This window comes from Jaculus jaculus, chromosome 2 (genome assembly GCF_020740685.1).
Source record: "Jaculus jaculus isolate mJacJac1 chromosome 2, mJacJac1.mat.Y.cur, whole genome shotgun sequence".
Taxonomy (NCBI): domain Eukaryota; kingdom Metazoa; phylum Chordata; class Mammalia; order Rodentia; family Dipodidae; genus Jaculus; species Jaculus jaculus.
In genome coordinates this window covers 55866009-55889317 of record NC_059103.1, presented here as the reverse complement: position 1 = coordinate 55889317, position 23309 = coordinate 55866009, and the positions used below count along the sequence as shown (strand labels likewise).

Here is a 23309-nt window from a genome sequence, read left to right as displayed (position 1 = left end):
CCCTTGGGTTAGCGAGCATGGCAAAGAAATTGTCACAGTCTAGTTATGAAGCAGCACAGTTCTCCATCTCAAAGTGTCGTGTAAGAAGAATCCACACTCTTCAGCACTCTGGGGTGCATCTCACCAGGTGGGAAATGCCAGCTTCGGTGGCTCCCTCACCAGAGCAGCCTTGCCAGGTCTAGTTCCATGTATGTGCTGCCACTGCTGCCTTCCCACTGAGCCACATGAAAACCCTAGCTTAGCCAAAGGGAGCACAGGTCAAGTAACTAGATGCGGGTAATGAGCAGTTGTGTTGGTCCCACCACCCTTTGCAGGAACCTGGAAGGAAACGTGGCCCTGAGGAGCTCGGCAGCAGTCTTCACTTACTGCAAATCCCGGGGCCTCTTTGCTGGCATCTCCCTGGAAGGGAGCTGTTTGATTGAAAGGAAAGAAACTAATCGGAAGTAAGTTTGCAACACAGTGACTTTGATTGGTTTAAACAATGTATAATTAGAAAATAACACCTCAAAAATCGATGTAGTTCTGATTTACAAAGTACACTTGCATATTCTTTTAAATGCAAGATTTATATTTAAAATTTCAATATGAAATAGTTCTGCTCATAAGAAATTTAGAGGAAAAAAAATAAAGAACAGAATCTTCTTTTGCTTTCTGCCTTTAAACATTTTCCTTGGCATAACTTTGCCAAATAAGCCTAGAACCATGGTATATGTTTAGTTGACAGATAAGATTTTTTCCTACTTAGCATTTTAAGACCCATAAGCATGACTTGGTAGCCCAGTAATATTTGACTAGGTGATGACATCATGTGGCCTCTGCTCTCCAAATATGCTGTGGAGGCACAGCAGATAAACTGTGGGTTAGTCAGATGTGCCTCATCATGAGAGGCTTCCCATCACCACATGCTGCTTCTGTCTTCTTCAGTTCCAAATCAAGACCAGTTTTGATTAGAAACTCAGTTTGGCTTGTTTTAAAATCTTTGGTGCTACCTCAGAGCTTCTTTTTTTTTTTTTTTTCTTTTCAGAGCTTCTTAATCTGTGTCAGAAAGTTTTCCCCAGATGGCTTTAGAAATTGTGCCAGCAGACTCCAGAGTCACAAACCCAAGGTAGCCAGTGATGACATGGCTCACAGGACCCTACTGACAGGGGCAGACCTTCCACTGAAGGACTGAGAGCTCCCATCAGGCTTACAGCCAGTTCTCCCAAGAATGTAGCATCATATGTGACTTGCATATAAGTCAGAAGTAGTAGGAATGGTGAAAATTAAGGTTTGCAGAGGTCTTCATCTTAGAGAATCAAGAGTGATATTTTCCAATTCTGGTTTCATTAGTTTAGAAATATAACTTAAGAATGCTTTTAGAATCTCAGTCCTAAGTCTTTGGCAGACTTCTCTGCCAAAGCTCAGCTAAATCCTGGATAAACTAAAACAAACAACCCCTTAATGAATTGCAGGGCTTCTAAACTCATAAAGCACATCTTTATTTAATTTTGGTTTAAAAAAATGTTTAAAGAAATTACAAAGCCATATGTGTAGGACTTTTTGTAACATAAAAAGGAAAGCTTATGAAGATATATATATGTACCTACATACATTTGTACATTTATATAAAAATATGTGTGTGTATTTGTATATGTGGGTGTGATTTTTGTATGAAGAGAGGGAGGGAACATACTGGTATTTATGGTCCTTGCCTATGGAGATAAGCTTCAGGGTGACTAAGAATTGGCCATGAGGGAAAGCTTATGGTATGTGAGGTGTGTCATGAGCGTGATTACACAAGTGTGTGCATCCTGTGTTTACCTCTAGAACAGATCTGTTAGTAAATGTTAAAGAAGTGTTCTTAATTTTGAAATTTTATTAGATTTTACTGTCAGGATATCCGAGCTTATGACATTTTATTTGGAGATGTGCCACGGCCAGCCCAAGCAGAAGATCTTTATGAAATTCTTGATTCCTTCACCGAAATGTACGAGAGTGAGGGACAGCGCATCAACGCCAGAAAAGCGGCACGGGAGCAGAGGAAGGTGCTGTGGCAGGTTTCATGTTTCCCCTGGTTATCACAGGGACTTTCTGTCTTAGGACACTCTATCCCTGATATCGGGTTCCCAACAACATACTGAGATTTCTTTGTGATTCATTTATATAAAGTCCTCACAAATGTCTTACGGCTTTGATGCTGTATAGATTTTAAGGACAGTTTATCTTCTGTGGTTACATTTCCCCTAGGATGAAACTCAGTAATTCTGGTTAACAAAACCAGTAGCAACTGCAGGCCTTAAAGCACCCAAGATGATGTGTGTACTTCTCCCCCTGGCTGAACATAACCAATCAGGCTTTCTTTGGTCCTTAATGTACAGAGTAAAACTGAAACATGGGGTTTAAATTGTCACACCCTCTTCCTGCTGACAGCTCCCAAGACCATATCACTGTACCTGCAGGCTCTGAAGACCACACCAACTGTCAGGGTGCTTACCTACAGGAGTGCATTGGACCATCCACATCAGACTCTCCCCATTTAGATTGCACATGGTTCCCAAAAACAACACGAGAGCATTCAGGAAGCCTAGCTAACAAGTGCAGAGGTGGAAACTTTCTTTTTTTTTTTTAATTTTTATTTGCATTTTCCATGATTATAAAAAAAAAATCCCATGGTAATTCCTTCCCTCCCCACCCCACACACTTTCCCCTTTGAAATTCCATTCTGGTGGAAACTTTCTAAATAAATTGATCAGAAGATAAAATAATTCTAGTCTAAGTAAAATGTTTTTGTTTTATAAATTAATTTGTATCTGTGGGTGCATGTTTGTGGGGGCACATGCCATGGCCCACATGTGGTGGTCACAGGACAACTTTGAGGTGTTTGTGCTCCACTGTCTTTGCAATAGAGTCTGTTGCCACTGCAGAGGAACTGCCAGACTGCAAATAAATGTCAGACTGGCTGGCCCACATGCTTTAGATTCTCCTGGCTCCGCTTCCCATTGTCTTAGGCATGTTGAAACCACAGATGCATGTGTCATTTTGCATCTAGCTATTTCTGGGTGCTGGGGAATTGAACCTGGGTGGGTAGTTTTTGCAAGCAAGCCCTTTAACTGCTGAGTCATCTCCCCAGCCCACTAAATAAAATGTTTTAAAATTATGTGTATTACTTTTGTGCCTGCCAGGCTAAGGAATTACCTCCAAAACCATTGTCAAGACCACAGCAATCATCTGTCCCAGTCCAGCCAAATACCAGCTCTCAGAGTAAGTGCTTCTGTTATAGCTTAAGAACAATCACAGTTTATCAGTTGTTAAATATTATTGCTAAGAAAACAAACAACCCTGTTCTACTTCAGAATTAAATAGAAAACTAGTGGGTATTGGAGAGAAAAAAAAAATGCCCAGCCTCTTCTAAGTCCTGGCAAAAGTTCTCACTGTAGCCATTGTGAAGATGTTTGTTCTTCAGAAGTTGCGTCCTCACACTTGCAGCCGGGTGTCATAACAGTTCTTATCATCACTAAAAGTGTGTGTGTCCGTCCATGTGTGAGTGTGGGCATGCATATACCACAGCGTGCATGTGGAGGTGGGTGGACAACCTTGTGGTGTCGTTCATCTTGTTTGAGGCTGACTCCCACATTCTTGATGCTCTTGTTCCTGCTGCACTCACTGGGAGTGTCTGGGAATCTCACAGTAATATGCTGGAATTGCAGAAGTCTGCCAAAGCTCCCAGTTTTTTCAAGGGGTCAGATTCAGACATGGGTACTTAGGCTACTTCATCCACTGAGCCTTCTTCAGAGCCCCTTTATTGTTTATTTTGCCCTGTATTCTTCAGAGCTCAGAATCTCATTAAGATTTTTAAAATTACATAAAATTTATAAAACTCCAAGTTTTGAATTTTAACTATCACTCATTTTGTATGAGTCATTCTTGCAATTCTATTATTCATGTGTAAAGCATGTTTAGCAGTAAACAGATTATGTTATATTACATAGGTGGTATGTCAGGTCATGGCTAATTATACAGAAGCACTGTGCTGGGGATACTCGAAGTACAAAGATGACTGTAACTAAAATCCTTCCCTTAAAGAAATTTCAGTATAGGAAGAGATAGATTGCATGTTAAATTGCAGCTACTACCAGTGAACAAAGCAATAGAATAAATAGGAACATTGTTCAGAGACAGGTGGCTGCTCCTCAGCCCTTCCTTCATGCTCTGTATCATATTTTCTAAATCTTAATCCTTGTTCATATTGGTTCTTGGTGTTCTCCACCATAAACATCTCCACCATCTTCGTTACTTATCTCAAAACTTCCCCACCATCTGTAACCCACACCAGATATGTTCCCCATCACAAACATTCCCACCATAGGACCAGCCCAGTACAGCACCCCTCAGCTCGCACATTTAAGTTGTATTTCAGTTGATTGGTTGCAGCTCTTGTTACTGGAATCGTGTCTGTCTCCTGTTAGTAGAGTCAGATCTCTTCAGATACTTGATGGATGCGTGAAATTTAATCTTTCATGAAAATTCTCTTCATTTTTTTTTGGTCACTTTTCTCTGTCAGGATATTTGTTTTCTTTCTCAAAATGTGAAAATACTTTATGTATTGAGGGCTTTTTCTGTCACTTGGATAATAGCATTTTCCACATTCATCACCTGTCGTGTGATCTTGATTTTCACATCTGAAGTTTTGCTTTTTATGCCTGCCAACTAGTTGTTGTAGACTTGGCTTACTTTAGTCATAGCTAAGGTCTTCCAACCTCCTCTGCAGGATTTTATTCACTGTCTCGGGTTTTCTTATGATAATATTACAGTCTAATTCTTGGCTACTTACTTTGAAATCATTTGAGAGAGAGAGAAAGTGAGTGAATATGGATGCACTAGGGCCTCCTGCCTCTGCAAACTAATTTTAGATGCATGTACCACTCTGTGCATCTGGCTTTACATGGGTACTGGGGAAATAAACCAGACCTGTAGTCCTTGCAAGCAAGAGCCTTAAACCACTTAGCCATCTCCCTATCCCCTCTGTAAAGTTTTGATTATATCCTAATAAGTGTAAATTAAAGAATTTGAGATGGGCTGGAGAGATGGCTTAGCAGTTAAGGTGCTTGCATGCAAACCAAAGGACCCAGGTTTGATTCCCCAGTACCCAGGTAAGCCAAATGCAGAAGGTGGCACACATGTCTGGAATTTGTTTGCAGTAACTGGAGGCCCTGGCATGCCTGTTCTCCTCTCTCTCTCTCCCTCTCTCCCTCTCTCCGTCTCTCTCTCACAAAAAATAAAGATGCTTCTTTAAAAAGAATTTTAGATGTGTCATAATCTCGTGTGGTATTTGCCATTTGTTGAGAGGTTATTTCATGTCTCTCAGTAATTTTGTAGTTCTTTTGCTTTTTTCTCGCAGACTTAACTCTGCATTACTTTGAAATCATGGTTATCATTTCCATTCAGAGTTGAGGAAATTTTAGTTGGCATGTATTCTGCTGCCTCGTATCTACCCCAAATTATTTCTTCTCGCTTTCTTAAAGTAGGTCCTTTTGGGATGTCTGTATGCTCCTCCCTGCCCTACCAGTGTTGACTTCTCTGTGTTTATGCATACTTCATAGAAGTGCTCCTTTCTCAGGAAGTACCAGGCTTCCAGGGCAGGTGAGCACTGATGACTTAGGAGAAACTGTGTCTGATACCAGTTCCTGGAGGAGTTTCTCAGAGCCAGGCCAGCTGGAGCCATGGCTATGGTTTGCCCCTTCACTTTCTGCCTCTTACATTGTTCTGTCAGCACTTGAAGAAGAAACATTAACCTTCAATCCATCCTAATTCCTATACCAAACATGGCTGCACAGTGTAAGAACAAGATCCTATCTGGAAGTGTGGACATGGGTGTGGTTAGTGAATGGCTCTTGTGAGCTGTGAGACCCACATTTATAATGAAGATAGGAATTACTATCATTATATAGTAATTATTGTTAAATCGCAGTTATCCATCACCTAGACAGTTATTGTAATAGTATTTTATTTATCACATAAATATTTTATTATATTGCTTTGGTGATAGATTGCTGTGTGATTTTGTTTTTGCTTGTAGCTCAGCACTGAAAAAGAATTCAGTTACATTACTGTAAATGCCTCCTTCCAATTCCTCCTAAGTTTTTACAAGAACCACCTTTAATAGCCGGATGTGGTAGTGCCTGTGTTCCCAGTTACTGTGGGGAGGCAGGAGAATCATTTGATTCCAGGATTTATAGGCAAGCTATACAGGGAGACCCCACCCCCTGAAATGTAGTTTGATTTTTGAGTCTACATCATTCTAGCCATAAAAATGTCATCCTGTAAACAAAGACTAATTTATTCAAAATCTTATCCACCTGTGGAGATGCATTTCAAATTTTACTCTTCTATTTGGTAAGCTGGTGTATTTAGAGTTTATGAAAGATTTGATAAGTTATCTACAAATAATGGTAACTCTGTTGACAAAGAGTTATTTAATAGGCCCTGTGCTTACTTAAAATTGTAGCAATAAATTTATATAAAGATTTATGTTATAGATGTGTTATTTTTATACTGTAGTTTTAATATATTGCTATAACATCTTTGGGCCTGTGGGGTGGAAACATGGTTTGGGGTTGAAAGTAGATTGAATGGTGCTGGGCATTCTGCCTGCACAAGGAAGCTTCTTGATTTCCTGTCACTGGCAGTAGTGCCATTCAGACCACTGTGGTGGGTGGTCTCTTATTCAGAATGGGGAAATGTGTTATTGTATTTAACTAATTGATATGCAAAGTATGTTCACTTGTACCCCTTGCAGCTGTTGAGGTCCGTCCTGAATTTGAGGTATCAGTTAGCAGCTGTACGTTGGCCTGTCTGCACAGTCTAACATTATCTTAGCGATCAGCATGGAAGGTTAGCAAGCACTACGGGCCTGCCTGCTTTCTTACCCTGGTGCTTCCCGGTTGTTCCTGGAAGAACTGTGCATGCAGCAATGCCAGGTTTTTCAGCTGCTCTGCCTCGAATGTGACATCTTGTGGGTATTCAGACGTTTCTTGTTTTATAGCTTAGTCCCATGGCATAAATCCATAAGAAGGGCTGTATTTGACCTTTGTAAGTCTTCTGTACACTATAATAAACTTATAAAATTTCCCTCTTGTTGCAGGTAATGGAAATAGGCTATATCCTGAACTTCCTAGCTATCGTGAGAAAGTTGGTAGGTAAAATGCTATTTGTTAAAAATAAATATGGGGGCTGGAAAGATAGCTCAGTCAGAAAAGTTCCTGCCTTGAAAGCATGATGACCTGAATTTGATCCTCAGAATCTACATTCACATGCTTGGTATGGTGGCACATACTTTTAATCCCATCACAACCCTGTCTTCAAAAAAAATATGCATGGCATTCCTAAGTAACAACATCTAAGGTTGTCCTCTGGCCTTCATATACACATGAACACATGTGCATGCACATAGACACAAAAAATACAATCGCTATACATATAAACACAAATTTCAAAAAGGGAGAAAGATTTGTAATCATCCAATGATCACAAATTTTCTAGTTAATCTGATAAATTATGAAAATTTTTGGGAAAATACTCAGGCTCTGCTTTTGTTCTCTGATAGTTTTTTTTTAAATATACTTTACTTACTTTTCATTTATTTATTTGAAAGAGAGAGAGAGAATGGGCATGCCAGGACCTGCAGCTGCTACAGATGAATTCCAGACGCATATGCCACCTTGTGTATCTGGCTTATGTGTGTCCTGGGGTGTCAAACCTGGGTTCCTTTGGCTTTGCAGGTGAGGGCCTCAACTGCTGAGCCATCTCTCCAGGCCTCTGGTAGGTTTTATGGAGCCAGCACAGCCTCTGTGTACAGGAACAGACATTGCCATTGGCAGCCCAGGCAAACAGGTATAGGTAGCGAGAACAGAATACCAAATTTGTTCATTTTCATTGCAATATGGCCCTTATTACATTTTCTCTGAGTTTTGACTCCATCAATTTTATGTTTTTAAGAAATTTTTTTCATGTGCAAAAGTTTTGCATTATTGGGGACTACTTTACAAAATTCATTAAGAATATCATATTTTTATGGTAAAAATATTCCATAAGCTGTCTCATTCTTTAGATTTTTTTTCCTTAAAAGAATTAAGCAATTTTTTAAAACAATGTTTATTTGAATTAATAAGAAATTGAAGGTTTATATATATATTAAGAGTTTTATCCTTAGTAGCACAAGAACACATGTTTTAGCACATGTTTACACTAGAATACAAATGAGTGGGACGCACATTGAGAGCAAATATAAAATAGCCATTAACTTAATGGCCTAAACATTAGTTACTAAAGTCACAAAACTATGTGCTACTGAATTTATAAACTATTCAGGAATTAACCATTTCACATAAATAGCAATGTCAATAAATCAGGTAACCAAATTACAAAAAAATTATGCATATGATAATATTTTGAGTGTCCTTCCTGGTGGATCTAGGGCTTCTGGCTTCCCTTGCTCAACTGGGTCCTGCTGTTTTGGGTTTCATGCTTCCTCTCTGAGCCTACGCCTTGTGTCCTATTGGAGTTGGTGTGGGCAGCAATGGCTGCAAAGCTCTGAGGAGTTTGAAGATGCACTTCCCTCTGTGGTCATATTTATGTTAAAGACTACCCAGGTGATCAAATCTGACTTTTGGCTAAAATCTTTGGAAGAACATAGTCAAAAGGTTAACGTTTATTCTACAGTAGCCAAGATACTCAGATGCTGAATCCAGACTGTCACTTTAAAGATTCAGGATAGACCAAAACAGGTCTCTGGTTGTTAAAGGGAACTTTCAACTGGGCAAGCCAGCAGACTGTCTACCTGCCAAACAGGGGCCACTCACACTCAACCAGCATTTATTTCTCACAGTTCTGCAGTGGGGACATTAGTGTCTGGAGAGGTTCCATTTCTGGTTCATGTGCCCCTGTCTGTCCTCATGGCAGGGGCAGGTAGCTCTCTGGGGGCCTCTTACCCTATTCATGACTATCATGTTGGGAGGTTGGGATTTCAACATGAACCTGGAAGATGCAAAAACATTCAGACCATCATGATGCCTAGTCCATTCATCTGAAGAATGTATAATTATTATCTTAGAAATTATTAACAATTTAAACAATTACAACCGTTTGCTAAATACAAAGGTAGATATATAACATTACACAATTCTAACATGCAGATTTGAGAAATGCTATTGCTGAGTTCTGGCTCTTTTGAAAGGAGAAAATCACAAGTTTAATAAAATTTTCTACCTTATCTACCCATACATCTACTTCTCCCACAAAAATGAATGATTTGAACATGTTTTCTTTTTTAGGCAATTCGAATCGGTTCCTAGAAGTGACAGCACTGTATTCTTTTGAAGGGCAACAGCCAGGGGACTTGAGTTTTCAAGCTGGAGACAGAATCACCGTTATATCAAAAACTGACTCACATTTTGATTGGTGGGAAGGAAAACTTCGAGGTCAAACTGGCATTTTTCCAGCCAACTATGTAACCATTAATTAAAGTTTACATTATTTTCTTACTTGATACACACACACACACACACACAAATATTCTTACACTGAAAGGATTTACTATCCAGTTAAGATTAATGTAAGTTTAAAAACTCACTGACCTGCAAAACTTTTGTCCAGTTCTAAAAGATGTTTCTCTACATGTAAATAAATGGTTAACTTATATCTCGTTAACCATCTTGTACTCATTTCATCACATATATTATTTAGTAGTTGTCATCCCTGATGTCAGTGGTCGTGGTTCTTTTGTGTTCCTCAGACATGAAACATCTAATCTGGCTGTGTACACCATCACATTTTCAGTGAAGAAATCACATGGCTGAGGAGTCCTGCTCATTTGCATATTAACTTTGATCCACTGAACACCTGGGTGGAATTCTGTCCTTTTGACTTAAAAACTTGTGAATAATTAAATAAACTCGTGAGCATGAGGACTGGCAGCCTCCAGGAGCAGAGGGTGCTGGAGACACCTTCTTTTCCTGCTGCCTAATAGTGTTCTTGACCATCCACATTGGCAATGCCGAATTGGTTCCAAGGGAGGAACATGCTGCCTCTCTGCCTCTCTCCAGCACAGGGAAGGTAGAGAAGACCACTTCTATGCACAGGTGTGTTAAGAGTGCCTTCCTCAGACTCCTTGGAGCCCAGCCTTTTGAACACTGCAATAGGCCTCCCCTTATCTTTTAAAGCTCCATCTAAAGGTTCCCACTAAAATCATCATGCAGCCAACAGCCAGTTACTTGCTCTACTGGGCTGTGACAGCTGCTTCCTTATGAACACAGAAAGTGAGTACTGAATGGGAGAGAAAATGAATGCCTTGATGGGGTGTCTCTGCAGCTCCCTGAATTACTACGGGTGTCCACTGCTACAGTTGCCAGCAGAGACTCTGACACAGGTACAAAGTCTGAAGCTGACATCTGTACTTACATTCATAGGAAGAAATGGATAAATCCTTAGGGTAAATCCTACTGGCAGAATTGTTAGGTGAAGTTAGGTGAAGGTGTTAGTTGCTAGAAAGCAACTAGCTTATGCTGTGATCTCATGGAAGCTTGATTGATGTTATGCTCAGTACTTGAAAACCATGAAGGAACTCTGATTAGTCTAAAATTTTAGGAATTATATAGGATGTTCATTTTAGTACCAGAGGCATTCATTACTCATCTGTATGTAATAAGCATTAAAATATCATCTGTAACTTTGGGAAAAAAAGTACTTTGGCTCTAGATTGGATGTCAACCTGTTTCTGTCAAGAATTGACTGATGAACTCATTCTAGACTCACTTCCTCAACCTCAGATCTGTGGCTCTGGTAGCTCCTTGAGGCTTCCAGGCAATTGAATGAGCTCAGTGAAATAGGTACAGTCCTTGGTCCAGCCAAAGCATATGTTAAATTATGAGGCTAACTTAATATTTTGTAAAGGATTTGATACTGAATTTTAAAATCCAGAGTACAAATGCATAAGTTAGTGTGATTTCATTTTCTTTGAAAATGTAGATAAGACATGTAAAGCATGGACTCAGACTGATTAACAGGGCCAAGTTTGCCTAGCCATCCTCAGCTCTAAATGTATATTTCTCAATGAGAAACAATTTATTTGACAAGCCACCAGGGACCAAACCTGAACCCAGTTCTTGGCACTGTGATCATGTCCGAATCGGCTACACAGGGGCTGAGGGTGGTGGGCTGTGCAGCCTAGCGCTTTACTCCTGAGGGTGCTCAGGCCAGTAAAGGTCACAGCAGCAAACACCCTCAGCTCTGTCACCCAGCCAAGGTTCTGCCATGCTGAGGAGCCACAGCCTTCAGCAGGAATGGGAGCTGCAGGTCCTCACTGTTCAGAAGGGTGTTAAAACTTCATGAAGTCAGAGGCTGCCTCCCCTCCCAATGGAGGGGGTGGAGTCTGCAGTAGAGCCCATAGAGCAGCAGGAGCAGAGGCCCCCTCGCTCAGAATTCAGGGCTGCCTCCTGAGCTCTCTGGTCACCTGGACATCAGCAGTTACGCATCCCACCACAGGCGCTCCTCTTCGCCAGCCCTGCATGGAAGCCTGTCTAAACAGAGCTGTTTCCCAGCTCAGAACATAAACACCCGCTGGTGGTCCCATGTAAAAGTGTCGGACAAGATGGCTGTGACTGGAATGAAGCCTGGTCTTCAGGGTTGCAGTGCTACGCACTCTTGGTTTCTAAGAAAGGACCTGCTTTCTGACTCCAAGGCCCAGGGGTCTGGAAAATACCAAGGGGTTTGTTTCTCAGAGGAGGCAGGGGAAAAATGTTAGCTGTACTGTCAGAGAGGGACTCAGAAAATAGAGGTGCTTATTAACGAAAAGGGCAAATGAAAGACCTCATCAGTATTACTCTTCATCTCACCCTCTTACAAGGAATAGTTACAGTGATCAGGAGAGGCCAGCTGCAGTGTTCAAAAGGCTGGTCTTCAGGGAACCTGTCACCACTGTGGCACTGGACTGCTGCAGAAACCCTCAACTCCCCAAGCACACTCAGGAGAGCCCTTCTGTTTCTGTCCTGGGAGTATAAGTGTGGAAAGAAGACATGCCTTTTCATGTAGCTCAGTGTTCTTGGAAAGACGCAAGAAGCAAACAAATGTCATCATAGCATAATAAATATGGGCAAGCGCTGTAAAGAAACTTAAATCAGGAGAGGCATGTGACGGGAGCATCTGCTGCTATAAACATTCCCAGCTTAGAGGCTACTTGGAAGGCCACAGTCAGCCATAGGCCCATGTGTTACTGGCAGGAGTGGGGAGACAACAAGAGAGATACAGCAGGGAGTAGTGTTAGAGGCCATAGAGAATTTTGAGTTTTACTCAGAATGAGTTATGCCCTTCAGGCTTTAAGCAGAGATGTACTATCATCTTTTAGGATGTATCTTTAGCAAGTTTCTTGGCTACAGTTTTGAAAACAGACTGCCAGGTAGAAAGATGATAAGAACTGGTGAGCCTCTGAGCCAGTTTTGAGCTCAGAAAGGTCAATAGACAGCACACACAAGATCTGTTGTCTGTGTAATTGTGATTTAGGGAGGAGGTGTTGGGACAGACTTCAAAACTGCACATCAGAAACCCAACCCTGGGTCTGGAGGTGTCTATGCACCATCTAAGGACAAAAGTCATGGAGGCGTTAGATACATGGGATGGCGTTTTGGTGTCTTAAGATTTAAATTTGGGCAATCAATGGTCATCTACTGTTAGAGACAGACTGGATGAAACTATGTGTCAGGTGATAACAAAGGAAACAGAGACAGGACTAAGGTCAGGACCAGGAATGTTCCTGGTTGTGGAGAAGAGGGGACCTCTGGGGATACAGGCACTGCTGAGATGTTGAAGGATCCAGAGTGTGGGGAACTGTCTGAAACATCAAAGCCAAGGTCCTTGAGAACACAACTCAGATCTGGTGACTCCTGGCTACAGGCTGCTTAGAAGACCAGCATTAACCGGCATGAAGATGGAATCCTGAGAAGACTCGCCTCCCTTATATCTGACTCTATAGATGCACGCACCATTTCGTTTTTCTTTTCTTTTTTAATCAATTACAGGCATACTTAGTATGGATACATCACATGTTGCTATCATCCTTTCCCTCTCCCTGCCCCTTTTCTGAAGGGGGCACACACCATTTCTGACCCACTTGCCAAAAAGAAATTACTGAGAAAAATAACTGGAAAGTATCTTAAGTGAATTCTCTGGTCTCAAGCAAATAATTAATTCTCATAATGAAAAAAATAAATGAAAATGCAGAGAGTGTTGAATAGTATGCCTCAAGGTCCTTGGAGTCAAGGGACAAATCCATAGGTCCACATAGAGACACACACACACACACACACAAAAAAAAAAAAAAAAAACAAAAAAAACATTAACCCCGGAAAGCAAACAACCACCAACAAAGCAACATGGATCCAAATAGAACTCAACTTTGTATACCTTGGGCTGGGCTGGAATTTAGACCCACTCCAGTAACACCTTAGGGCTGGACCCAAGGATCAGCCCACAGTGACACATCTTTTAGCAAGGTGGCTGGAAATCTTAAATTATAGCTTAATAAAACATTTGAGCCTATTGGGAGACATAAATTTAAACTATCACAGGCATCTTAAATGAATTCTCTGATCACAAGCAAATAATTCTTATAATCAAAGAAATGCAGAGGATATTGAGTACTATACTTTGAAATTACTGCTATCAGTGACATTGATTTCTGTTGCCTCGAGGTCCTTGAAGTCAAGGGACAAATTGTTTCTGAGCAGCTGACAGATTGGGCAAACTAATGACTTAGTGTATAGAGCTTACGAAAAGAGGATATACTTACCTGATGCCACAAGGAAAGTTGTCCTGGAAAGGATTTAATTTTACTTGAGGTCCTTGTCTGATTGTTGGACAATGAATTGGCCCTCCATGTCTTTTTATGCCACAAGTGCATGCTGTTTTGGCAGCTATGAATAGCTTCCAAGCTGAGAGCTTATTTTGAATTGCTCTCAGGTAAGTAGAGTCCAGGGCTGCGGGAAAAACAAACCCACATTTCCTTAGGAAAATTTTACCTACAAAAGTTGAGCCCTGAACATCCCCCTCATAAGGTATCAGGGGGAAGGTACTCACATCCAAACTGTTACGGAATATTCTAGGAAACAGCACATCCTGGCAGATGTCAAGAAGGAAACAAGGAAATGTTACAACCAGACACATTGTTCTTGAGTTGACATGAACACTGGGTAGAGTCTACCTGGTGTCTTGACTAAGTTAAAAGTATTAAAATATAATGATCATGTAAAAAAGCATCAATGAGGAAATATTTTTTTTGCTTTATTTATTTATTTATTTATTTATTTATTTATTTATTTATTTGAGAGTGGCAGAGAAAGAGGCACACAGAGAGAGAGAATTGGTGCGCCAGGGCTTCCAGCCACTGCAGACAAATTCCAGATGCATGCACCCCCTTGTGCATTTGCCTAACGTGGGTCCTGGGGAATCGAGCCTTGAACCAGGGTCCTTAGGCTTCACAGGCAAGCACTTAACTGCTAAGCTATCTTTCCAGCCCGGAAATATATTTTTAACCTATTACTTTATTTTACTTCTTAACTTTTTATTGAAAACTTCCATAAATATAATATACCATGATCATAATCCCCTCACACCACTCTTCATTTTCCCTTCCCAAATCCCCTCCCCCACCCCCCGAGTCACATCTTTACAAATTGCCTGGCTTCTATTTTGATGTCATCACTTTTTCCCTATTTTGTAGGTCTTGTATAGGTCATGTCAGCCACTGTGAAGTCATGGATATCAAGGTCACTTTGTGCCTGAATGACAATATTGTAAGCATTCCTCCCCTTCCTTTGGCCCTTATATTCTTTCTAGCAGTGCTTTCACAATGGTTCTGACGATCTGGAGGGTGTGATAGAGATGTCCCACATAGTGCTGAACATTCCACTGTCACTTCTTAGCACTTTGGCAAGTTTTGAGTTAACCAGTGGTCAGTGCCATCTGGAAAAAACTCGTCTAACCAAAACTGGTAGTAGCATTAATATATTAGCATAAACATAAGTTTTTACGGGGAAGTTTGGGGCATAATATATGTATGTATTCAGATAATAGTTTCCCCCCTAGGACTTTTTGACCTGTTCAGTCATAGGCTTTTGATTAGGTCTTCAGTACCAGGCAAGAGTTCCCTCCATGGAGTGGGCCTAGAATTCAATCAGAGAGTAGTTGGTCTCTCTCAAAACAGATGTGCTGTGCTGGGGAAATGGCTTACCAGTTAAGGTGCTTGCCTGAGAAGCCCAAGATTCCCGGTTCAATTCCCCAGGACCCATGTAAGCCAGATGCACAAGGGGGCACATGCATCTGGAGTTTGTTTGCCATGGCTACAGGCCTTGTCGTGCCCATTCACTCTATCTGCCTCTTTCTCTCTCATAAGTAAATAAATAATTTTAAAAATCAGACGTGCCACCATTGTACCAGTTGGTACATTTGGCCTGACTGGCTGGCCATCAAGTTTGCAGGATCCACTGCTAGTTAAGACCATTGATGAATTTTCTTCCCCAACAGGCTGCATAGATCTTTCTAGCACTCTGACAGCTAGTCACCAGGGAAGAAGCTTCCAGCTCAGCTCCAAGTTGGTTTCTCAGTGACCTACAGGCCAAGCATGTACAGTCTTCAGCAATAGCATCTTACCATCTAGTTCTAGTGGGCAACCAAGAGCCTTGGCAATAGCCTATAATGTTTTGGGATATTAGGAGCCTCCTTGGCCAACAACTTAATTGAAGATATTCCACCCCTGAAGGAAAAATACATTTAAAATGATTGTTTATGGAGATAAACATTTGTCAATGAACACTATAATAATCAACATAAAATTTGGTGTCTATCTTAATAAATCAGACTTGAATCTGGAGAAATAGTTTTGCACAAATGTTTGGGTGATAAGTATGAAAGAGATGTTTTGAAGCATCTATATGCCAACCTGGAAGACCCCAGTGAGCTCAGAGTCATGTGAGTGAGAAAATAAAGGTTATAACCCATTGTAACAGTAACCAGACACCAGAAAGTCCATACTGAGACAAATGATGGATTGAATAGCATCTCCTCCTAAAACAGGATTCACACTGATTAATGTAAAAAGACTCAGAGAAAAAGCAACATTAGACTACCACAGTGGTAAGTAAGCATTGCAGGCAAGATATTCTTATAGATTCAAATTGATTGTAGGAAAAAAAGTAACTTTGAGGAGAAAAACCTGGTATTCCTCACGTTAGCTTGCTGTTCAGGGTGGACTTTGCAAACAATTAGCACTGAGAAGCCATCCAGGACCTTTGCAGAGCAACTGACCAGTACTCTCCTAAGTTCCTCCCTAGTATTCTAACAACGTTCCTCCCTGGTACTATCCCAAATTTCTCCCCCAGTACCCTCTCAAGTTTCCCTTCAGAATCCCCACCAATACCTTCCCAAGAAACTCCACTAGCACCTCCAAGGTTTCCTACCAGTACCCTGGCAAGGTTCCCAATTAGTTCCTTTTTGCAACATATTCAGCCAATAACATCCAAAGGTGCCTGACCTGGAGTTTCCACACCTGGCATTCCTAAGGCCTGCAGGTGCTTTGGGGCAACTCCAGGTTAGCCTCTGTGGATGGCACACTGTGGTGTTTGGCTTTTTACATGTTTTTGTATACATGTTTATATTATTCCATAGTCTAAAGGAGCAAGTTTAGCAGAGGGCAGGAAGAGGAAAGTGGAAGAGAGATTATGTGAAGTGGGGTGTAGGCTGTGCTGTGAGGATTTCCTGCAGCCCTTCTGTGCTCTCCAGTTGAACAAGACTCCTGGAAAAGCTCCGCCCACTTTGATACAAGCTGGAAATGGAAAGGAAATTGTATTATGTGGCTTCTTTTCTATCTGGACAAGGCCATCATGAGCCAGTTCAGTATCTGACCAATGGACTTCAAACATGGCTCCGGGTAATAAAGTAATTTGGCATACATTACCAATCCATATGCATCATATTAAGTGAAAATTATTACATTATTCAACAAAGGCAGCAGTATGATAAAATATTTTATAGGGCTGGAGGGGTGACTTAGCGGTTAAGCGCTTGCCTGTGAAGCCTAAGGACCCCAGTTCAAGGCTCGATTCCCCAAGACCCACGTTAGTCAGATGCACAAGGGGCGCACGCGTCTGGAGTTCATTTGCAGTGGCTGTGGGCCCTGGTGTGCCCATTCTCTCTCTCTCCTCCTCCTCCCTCCCTCTTTCTCTCTCTGTCACTCTCAAATAAATAAATAAAAATAATTTTAAAAAATATTTTATATATTTTCTTAAAATGGTAAAAAAAAATCTTTGACATGTAAAAACTTACTGAAATAGCACTAAAATAGTAGCATAAAAGTATGGCCTGTGTGTTTCAGGCCTCCGTGTTTACCAAGTACTTTCCAACCATTCTCCAATTCAAACGTCACAGCTAGCCAGGTGCAAGACAGCCACATAAATATTAGTGTGAGGAAACTTGGCTGCTTCCCAGCACTGCGCCTCCATGGTGGAATGGAGCAGGCCTGTATCCTGATGTCAAATCCCCGTGAAGCTCCACTCAGTTGCAAGATGGTCCTCCGTCCTCTTACTGGGGTGGAGTCATTCACACGTATTTCCATGATGTTCAGGTCAGGTGTGTGACACGACTGGACTGATGCCCTGGAGTCCTGGCACTCAGCTGCTTGCCTGGACCCTGGCTTGCCCTTCTCCAGATCTGTGCCCTCAGGGAGGGGCTCACCCTCTTTGCATATGAGACTTCTCAGCTGTAAACAGGTATGAAATAGGATAATGTATGTAGGCCATCTTACCAAGAGCTGGACCACAGTGGTTACAGCACTTGACTAGCTTGCACAAGACCATAGTTTCCAACCTGGTACCATCAGAAAAGAAAATGTCTTTTATTTTATATCATTATTATTATTATTATTATTATTATTATTATTATTATTATTATTATTTTGGCATTGCTGGTGAACTGGGAATTTAAACCCAAAACCTAACACTTGCAGTTACAGTGAGCTACAACCCCAGGTGTTGCATGACTTGTCCTGGGGAGTGATGAACAAATTTCTATTCACCCCAGATAAAGCATCAGCAACAGACTGAAGAAGAAATGTCACCACAGTCTACCTTGATAAACCAGTGACTTTAATTAATTAAATAATTAATTAATGGGGTTGTTTACAGGAGATGGGTACCTTACAGGCACTGGTGAAGAGAGCCTCCCTGCAGCAATTACTAACTACTACGTCCTAGGGAAGGGTGGGGCCTTGTGAGCTGATGGGTGAGCCCTCCCCCTCCACAAGGGAGAGCTGGCAGGCTCAATCCCATGAGGATCTCCTGTGGATGATCTCAAGCACTCTAGTTTCAAAACTACAATGGCTACATCATGCCTGCCAGCAATACAGTTCTGCAACACCAGCCTAAGAAGATGCTTGTAGAAACAAACCATGCCAGGAATAGGGGCTGATGCCTATTATACCAGCACCTGGAATGCTGAGGCAGGAGAATTGCAAGTTCAAGGCCAGCCTGAGCTACATAGCAAGACACTGTCTCAAGAAACTAAAAAAAAAACAAAATAAAAATACAAAAATTAGGGCTGGAGGGATGGCTTAGTGGTTAAGGCATTTGTCTGCAAAGCCAAAGGACCCAGGTTTGATTTCCCAGGACCCATGTTAGTCAGATGCACAAAGGGGCCCAAGCATCTGGAATTCTTTTGCAGTGGCTGGAGGCCCTGGCAGGCCCATTCTCTCTCTTTCCCTCCCTATTTCTCTTTCAAATAAATAAATAAACAAAAATTAATAAAAATTTTAGAAATACAAAAATTAAAACAGATGAACAAGGCCACGTCTGCTGCCCATAACCCGGTTTAAAAGACAGCCTGTGGTCTAGAGAGGTGGTTTAGTGGTTAAGGCACATGCCTGCAAAGATGAAGAACCCGGGTTCAATTCCCCAGTACCCATGTAAGCTGGGACTCACAAGGTGGCACATGCATATGCAGTTCATTTGCAGTGGCTAGAGGCCCTGGCATGCTCTTTCTCACTTACTCTCCCTCTCAACTCAATAATTTTTTAAAAATTTTTTTAAAAGACAGCTTAACTACCCCAGAATTTCAACCCTTGTGTCTTCACTAAAGTATTAGCAGCTTAGTGAAATCACTGTGGAGCAACTGAAAGAAAAATAAAAATATCTGCTTAAATGACTACCCAGTCACCTAATGCTTCCAATCAACAAGTATTTGTTTACCACCTACCATGTGCCCAGTGTCATTGAAGGCTCTACAGATTAGAATTAAGAAAGCAAACATGCTCTTGTGCCATGGCACAAGAATTACTGAGGAGCCAAGTAGAACAGTACCTGATGGTGCTGCTGTTAAGCCATCTGCCCTCCTCTCCCAGGCTTAGGAAGTCAGCATAAAAAGGCATTAGAGGCACCATTAGGAGAAGCTGTACATCTTGCTAAGAGGTGCAGTGAAGTCCATCCAGTTTCTATGGGACCTCAGTCCTCCAGACATGTTTTTGCCCATCACCAAAGCATTCAGGGTACCACGAGCCATCACAGATCTTGGTGGAAGAATCTCACCCTCTCAGGACTGGGAAGCCATGGTGACAGGGCAGTGTCTGCTATACCTTGCTCTCCTTGAGGTGCCACATGGCTCCACTGGGTGAACCCATGCTTGTCATTCCAGGAAGCAAGTCCTTCTCTAGCTTGCATTCTTGCAAAGAAAATGACAACCAAACTAATGAAGTAAAATGACGAAAGGATTTCTGGGCTCAGAAATGACCACTTGACTGGAAGGGCTAATTTGTCCTGAACATTGTGCTTTTTGCCCTCATTATTCTTTTTCTTTCCTTTTTTTTTTTTTTTTGTTTTTTGTTTTTGTTTTTCGAGGTAGGGTTTCACTCTACTCCAGGCTGACCTGGATTTCACTATGTAGTCTTAGGGTGGCCTTCAACTCACGGAGATCCTCCTTCTTCTGCCTCCCAAGTGCTGAGACTAAAGGCGTGCACCACCATGCCCTTCTGCCCTCATTATTCATAAGAACTTCTCCCAGAGCAGGCAGAGATGGAGGCAGACAGCACCCTCTGCATGGCCATTCTACTGAGAGCCATCGCTCCAACATGGCAGCCAGAGCCTGAATTTGTTTTCATAATTAAATGCATGTTATCTAGAAGAAATGAAGGATGTGGGGAAGGATAAATTTTAAAATAAACTTTAAACTGTGGGATTACAGGAGTAGGTTCAGAGTAACCATTTCATGGCACAAACCTGGGAGTCAAGAGTTTGTGGATTGTAACTCTGGATAAATATATTTTATTCTAATATGTTTAGTTAACTACAAAGCATGTGAAACAGAAAAGCCAGTAAATCTTGTCAGGAAGGTTGTAGCATGGACTTCCCTTGCACCACAGAGGGTCTGTCCCCTATCACAGTGCCACAGCATTTTATCCATAGGTTTATCTACATGTTCAGCAGTGTTCTGAAACTAGGAAAGGCCACTCAGCCATTGGAATTATGTCTGTGACAGCTAAGTAACAGCTCAGGAAAGTGCTTATGACATCCCACTGTTTGGAAAACTCATTGTGCTTAACTCTACTACATCATGGCAGAGACTAGGTCTTTAGAAACTGTGTCTTTAGAGACTAGAAGGGAAAATAGAAATGAAAATGTCTCCTATGTTAGATGGCTAGGTTTCAGAATATGAGCTCTTCATTTTCTTGATGTTAATTATAACATACCTGATCATGAGTTTAAATAAGAATCAGGATTTCTAAAGTGTAAAACTATGATCTACTCTGTTCTTGTTTATCTTTCCCAAAGCAACAGGAGCCTCTCTCTAGTACCTCCAAGGAGTGAAGACACTGAAAAATAACATCACAAAAGAGTGGCCCAGCAGTGGCACCTGTGAGCCCTGGTCAAAGTCAGCGTGTTGCAGAGTGCATCAGTACAGCATTGCACTGTTGAAACACACACCTCTTGTTTAAGATGTTCCTGCCTGGTCATACTGATCCCTGTTGGAAAGCCCAGTGAATTCTCAAGCACAGAGTGGGTGGGGTAAAATGCATATGCAGGGCTTATACCCCTGGCGCTGACAAGAAGAGAGGCCTAGCTCCTGTGTTGGGCTCTGAAATGCATTGGGCAGAAATTGTGGAAAAGCCACAGTTTAATGAACGCTGTGTGGCTGGTGTCATGTAAAGACAGAGCTCTCTGGGTGTGAACATGATTCTGTCTTGACAATAACCCTTCTGCTACAGGTGCAATGGGGGTGTCCTTGGGATAAGTTGAAAGCAGAGGGGTCACCAGAGAACCAGATAGTATGCAAGGGAAAGTGCCTGGCACCATGTGCTGGCCCATGGGGATCTTGAGTGGACAGAAGTGAAGCTTTCAGGAGATACCTGTAGGACATAGGAATCCAGAAGATATCCAGGAATGTCATTCCAGGGTTGGAAGAAACTGTCTAAATTGAGAGTGGGCTGTTCCTGTCATGAAGGGAGACATGGCATTAGGATGCGGCAAAGTTTGTGGACTTACTTTCCTTCCTGTGGCCGAAGATACCTCCAAAATGAAAAAAAAAAAAAAAAAAGAGCACAGAGTAGACCTGTGGGCACCTAGGAGGGAGGTGAGGGGATATGGTGCACTCTGGGAAACTTTGAGGACCGTGTGACAAAGCTATGGAGGCTGTCCCCCAGGATTGTGTTTCCTCCATCCGTAGTAGCCAGTGAGACAAACCCAGTGTAATGTTGACAGCCAGTCTCAAGGAAGGATAGCAGACTCTAGCCAGAGGAAGATCCTAGGTGACAAATATACTATGTCTTTGAAAACTGTGCTGCTGTTCACTTTTAGAGCTGTCAGATGACCTAGCACAGCTCAGAACTGACTTTCTAATCATTCATGATTTTCAGCAGGTCTTGCTTTCAAGGAGCACAAAGATGAGAAGTGCAAACAGTAAAAAATAAATAAATAAAAAAAAATTTTTTTTAAAAAAGGCCATAGCCTCACTGTGGACTGAAACTAAGAAGTCATTTTCTTTATAGGGAGTTGGGTAAGAAGAAAGCATGAGGGACAGATACTTTAAGAGACAGAGGAATCAGTGCAAGTAATAATGTAATAAATGACACCCCACTATTATATATATATATATGTGTGTGTGTGTGTGTGTGTGTATACATGTGTATATGTATATGTATTTATGTATATATATATATGTATATATGTATATATATGTGTGTGTATATATATATGTGTGTGTGTGTGTGTGTGTGTGTGTGTGTGTAGTTTTTTGAGGTAGGGTCTCACTCTAGCCAAGAACTCACTCTATAGTCCCAGGCTGGCCTTGACCCCATAGAGATCTTTCTACCTCTGCCTCTTGAGTGGTGGGGTTAAAGGCTTGTATAATCAAGTTCAGACCCATTACATTTTTTTCTATGCAATTATTAAAGTGAAGTAAACATTACTTGCACCTATGAGCACACAATAAAAGTATCCATAGGAAAATACAAACATTGGGGCTGGATAGATGGCTCAGCAGTTAAAGGCACTTGAGTGCAAAGCCTAACAACCTGGGTTTAACTCCCCAGTACCCATGTAAAACCAGTTGCACAAAGTGGTACATACATCTGGAATTTTCTTGAAAGTGGTAGGAGGCCCTGTTATACTCTCTCTCTCTCTCTCTCTCTCTCTCTCTCTCTCTCTCTCTCTTTCTCTCTCTCTCTAATGAATTAAAAACATATTTTTAAATACAAATGTTTCCTAAGAAAGAGAATGATAGCAAAAGTACAGAAACATTCTGTTATTTTATGTTCCTGTGCTAGCATCAGATGATCTTTGGATTTCTATAGAACATCCCCACAGATTCATCCCCAGAGCATGTGGCACGCTCTACAGTTTTCAGAACAGGCAGAGGAAACACAGGTCACAGATCATGGTCACAAGTTCAAGGTGTGCCTGTCAACATGGCTGTGGATTCTTTCTTTCCAGATCCACCTGATGTGAATTGGTGGAGTCTGCTGAAGCTGTGAAATGACAAGACACATGTGTTGTCTGTCTGCTTGGTCCTTCCTTTCTTCTCCCCCTCCTTTCCTTCCTTCTTTCCTTCCCATGAAAGATAACCTATGCAAGTATCCAAAGGGATAGTAAATAGTAACTTGTGTCAATCATGTTCTTCGTGAAACAGGTTGTGGGCTAGTAAGAAACAAAATAGCTTTGAGACTTGGTGATTTTATTTTACAAATCAACTATTTGGGGCTCATGGGTGCTATTAGTTATGGGGAAATGTCTATACAGACAGCAGAA

General features: G+C 41.5%; 1 protein-coding gene across 5 annotated transcripts in view; it reads left to right on the top strand.

Moving 5' to 3' along the window:
* Positions 1-9684, top strand: part of Sh3yl1 (SH3 and SYLF domain containing 1) — a 32816-nt gene extending 23132 nt beyond the window's left edge. For 4 of the 5 annotated variants that reach the window (XM_045144265.1, XM_045144263.1, XM_045144262.1 and 1 more), the window contains 5 exons: positions 315-443; positions 1862-2024; positions 3162-3240; positions 7121-7171; positions 9309-9684. In XM_045144265.1, coding sequence (XP_045000200.1) covers positions 315-443; positions 1862-2024; positions 3162-3240; positions 7121-7171; positions 9309-9499 — 613 coding nt within the window. In that variant the 3' untranslated portion in view covers positions 9500-9684. The remainder of the gene's footprint in view (positions 1-314; positions 444-1861; positions 2025-3161; positions 3241-7120; positions 7172-9308) is intronic. The other variant, XM_045144264.1, reaches the window with a different exon arrangement.
* The last annotated feature ends 13625 nt before the right edge of the window (positions 9685-23309 follow it).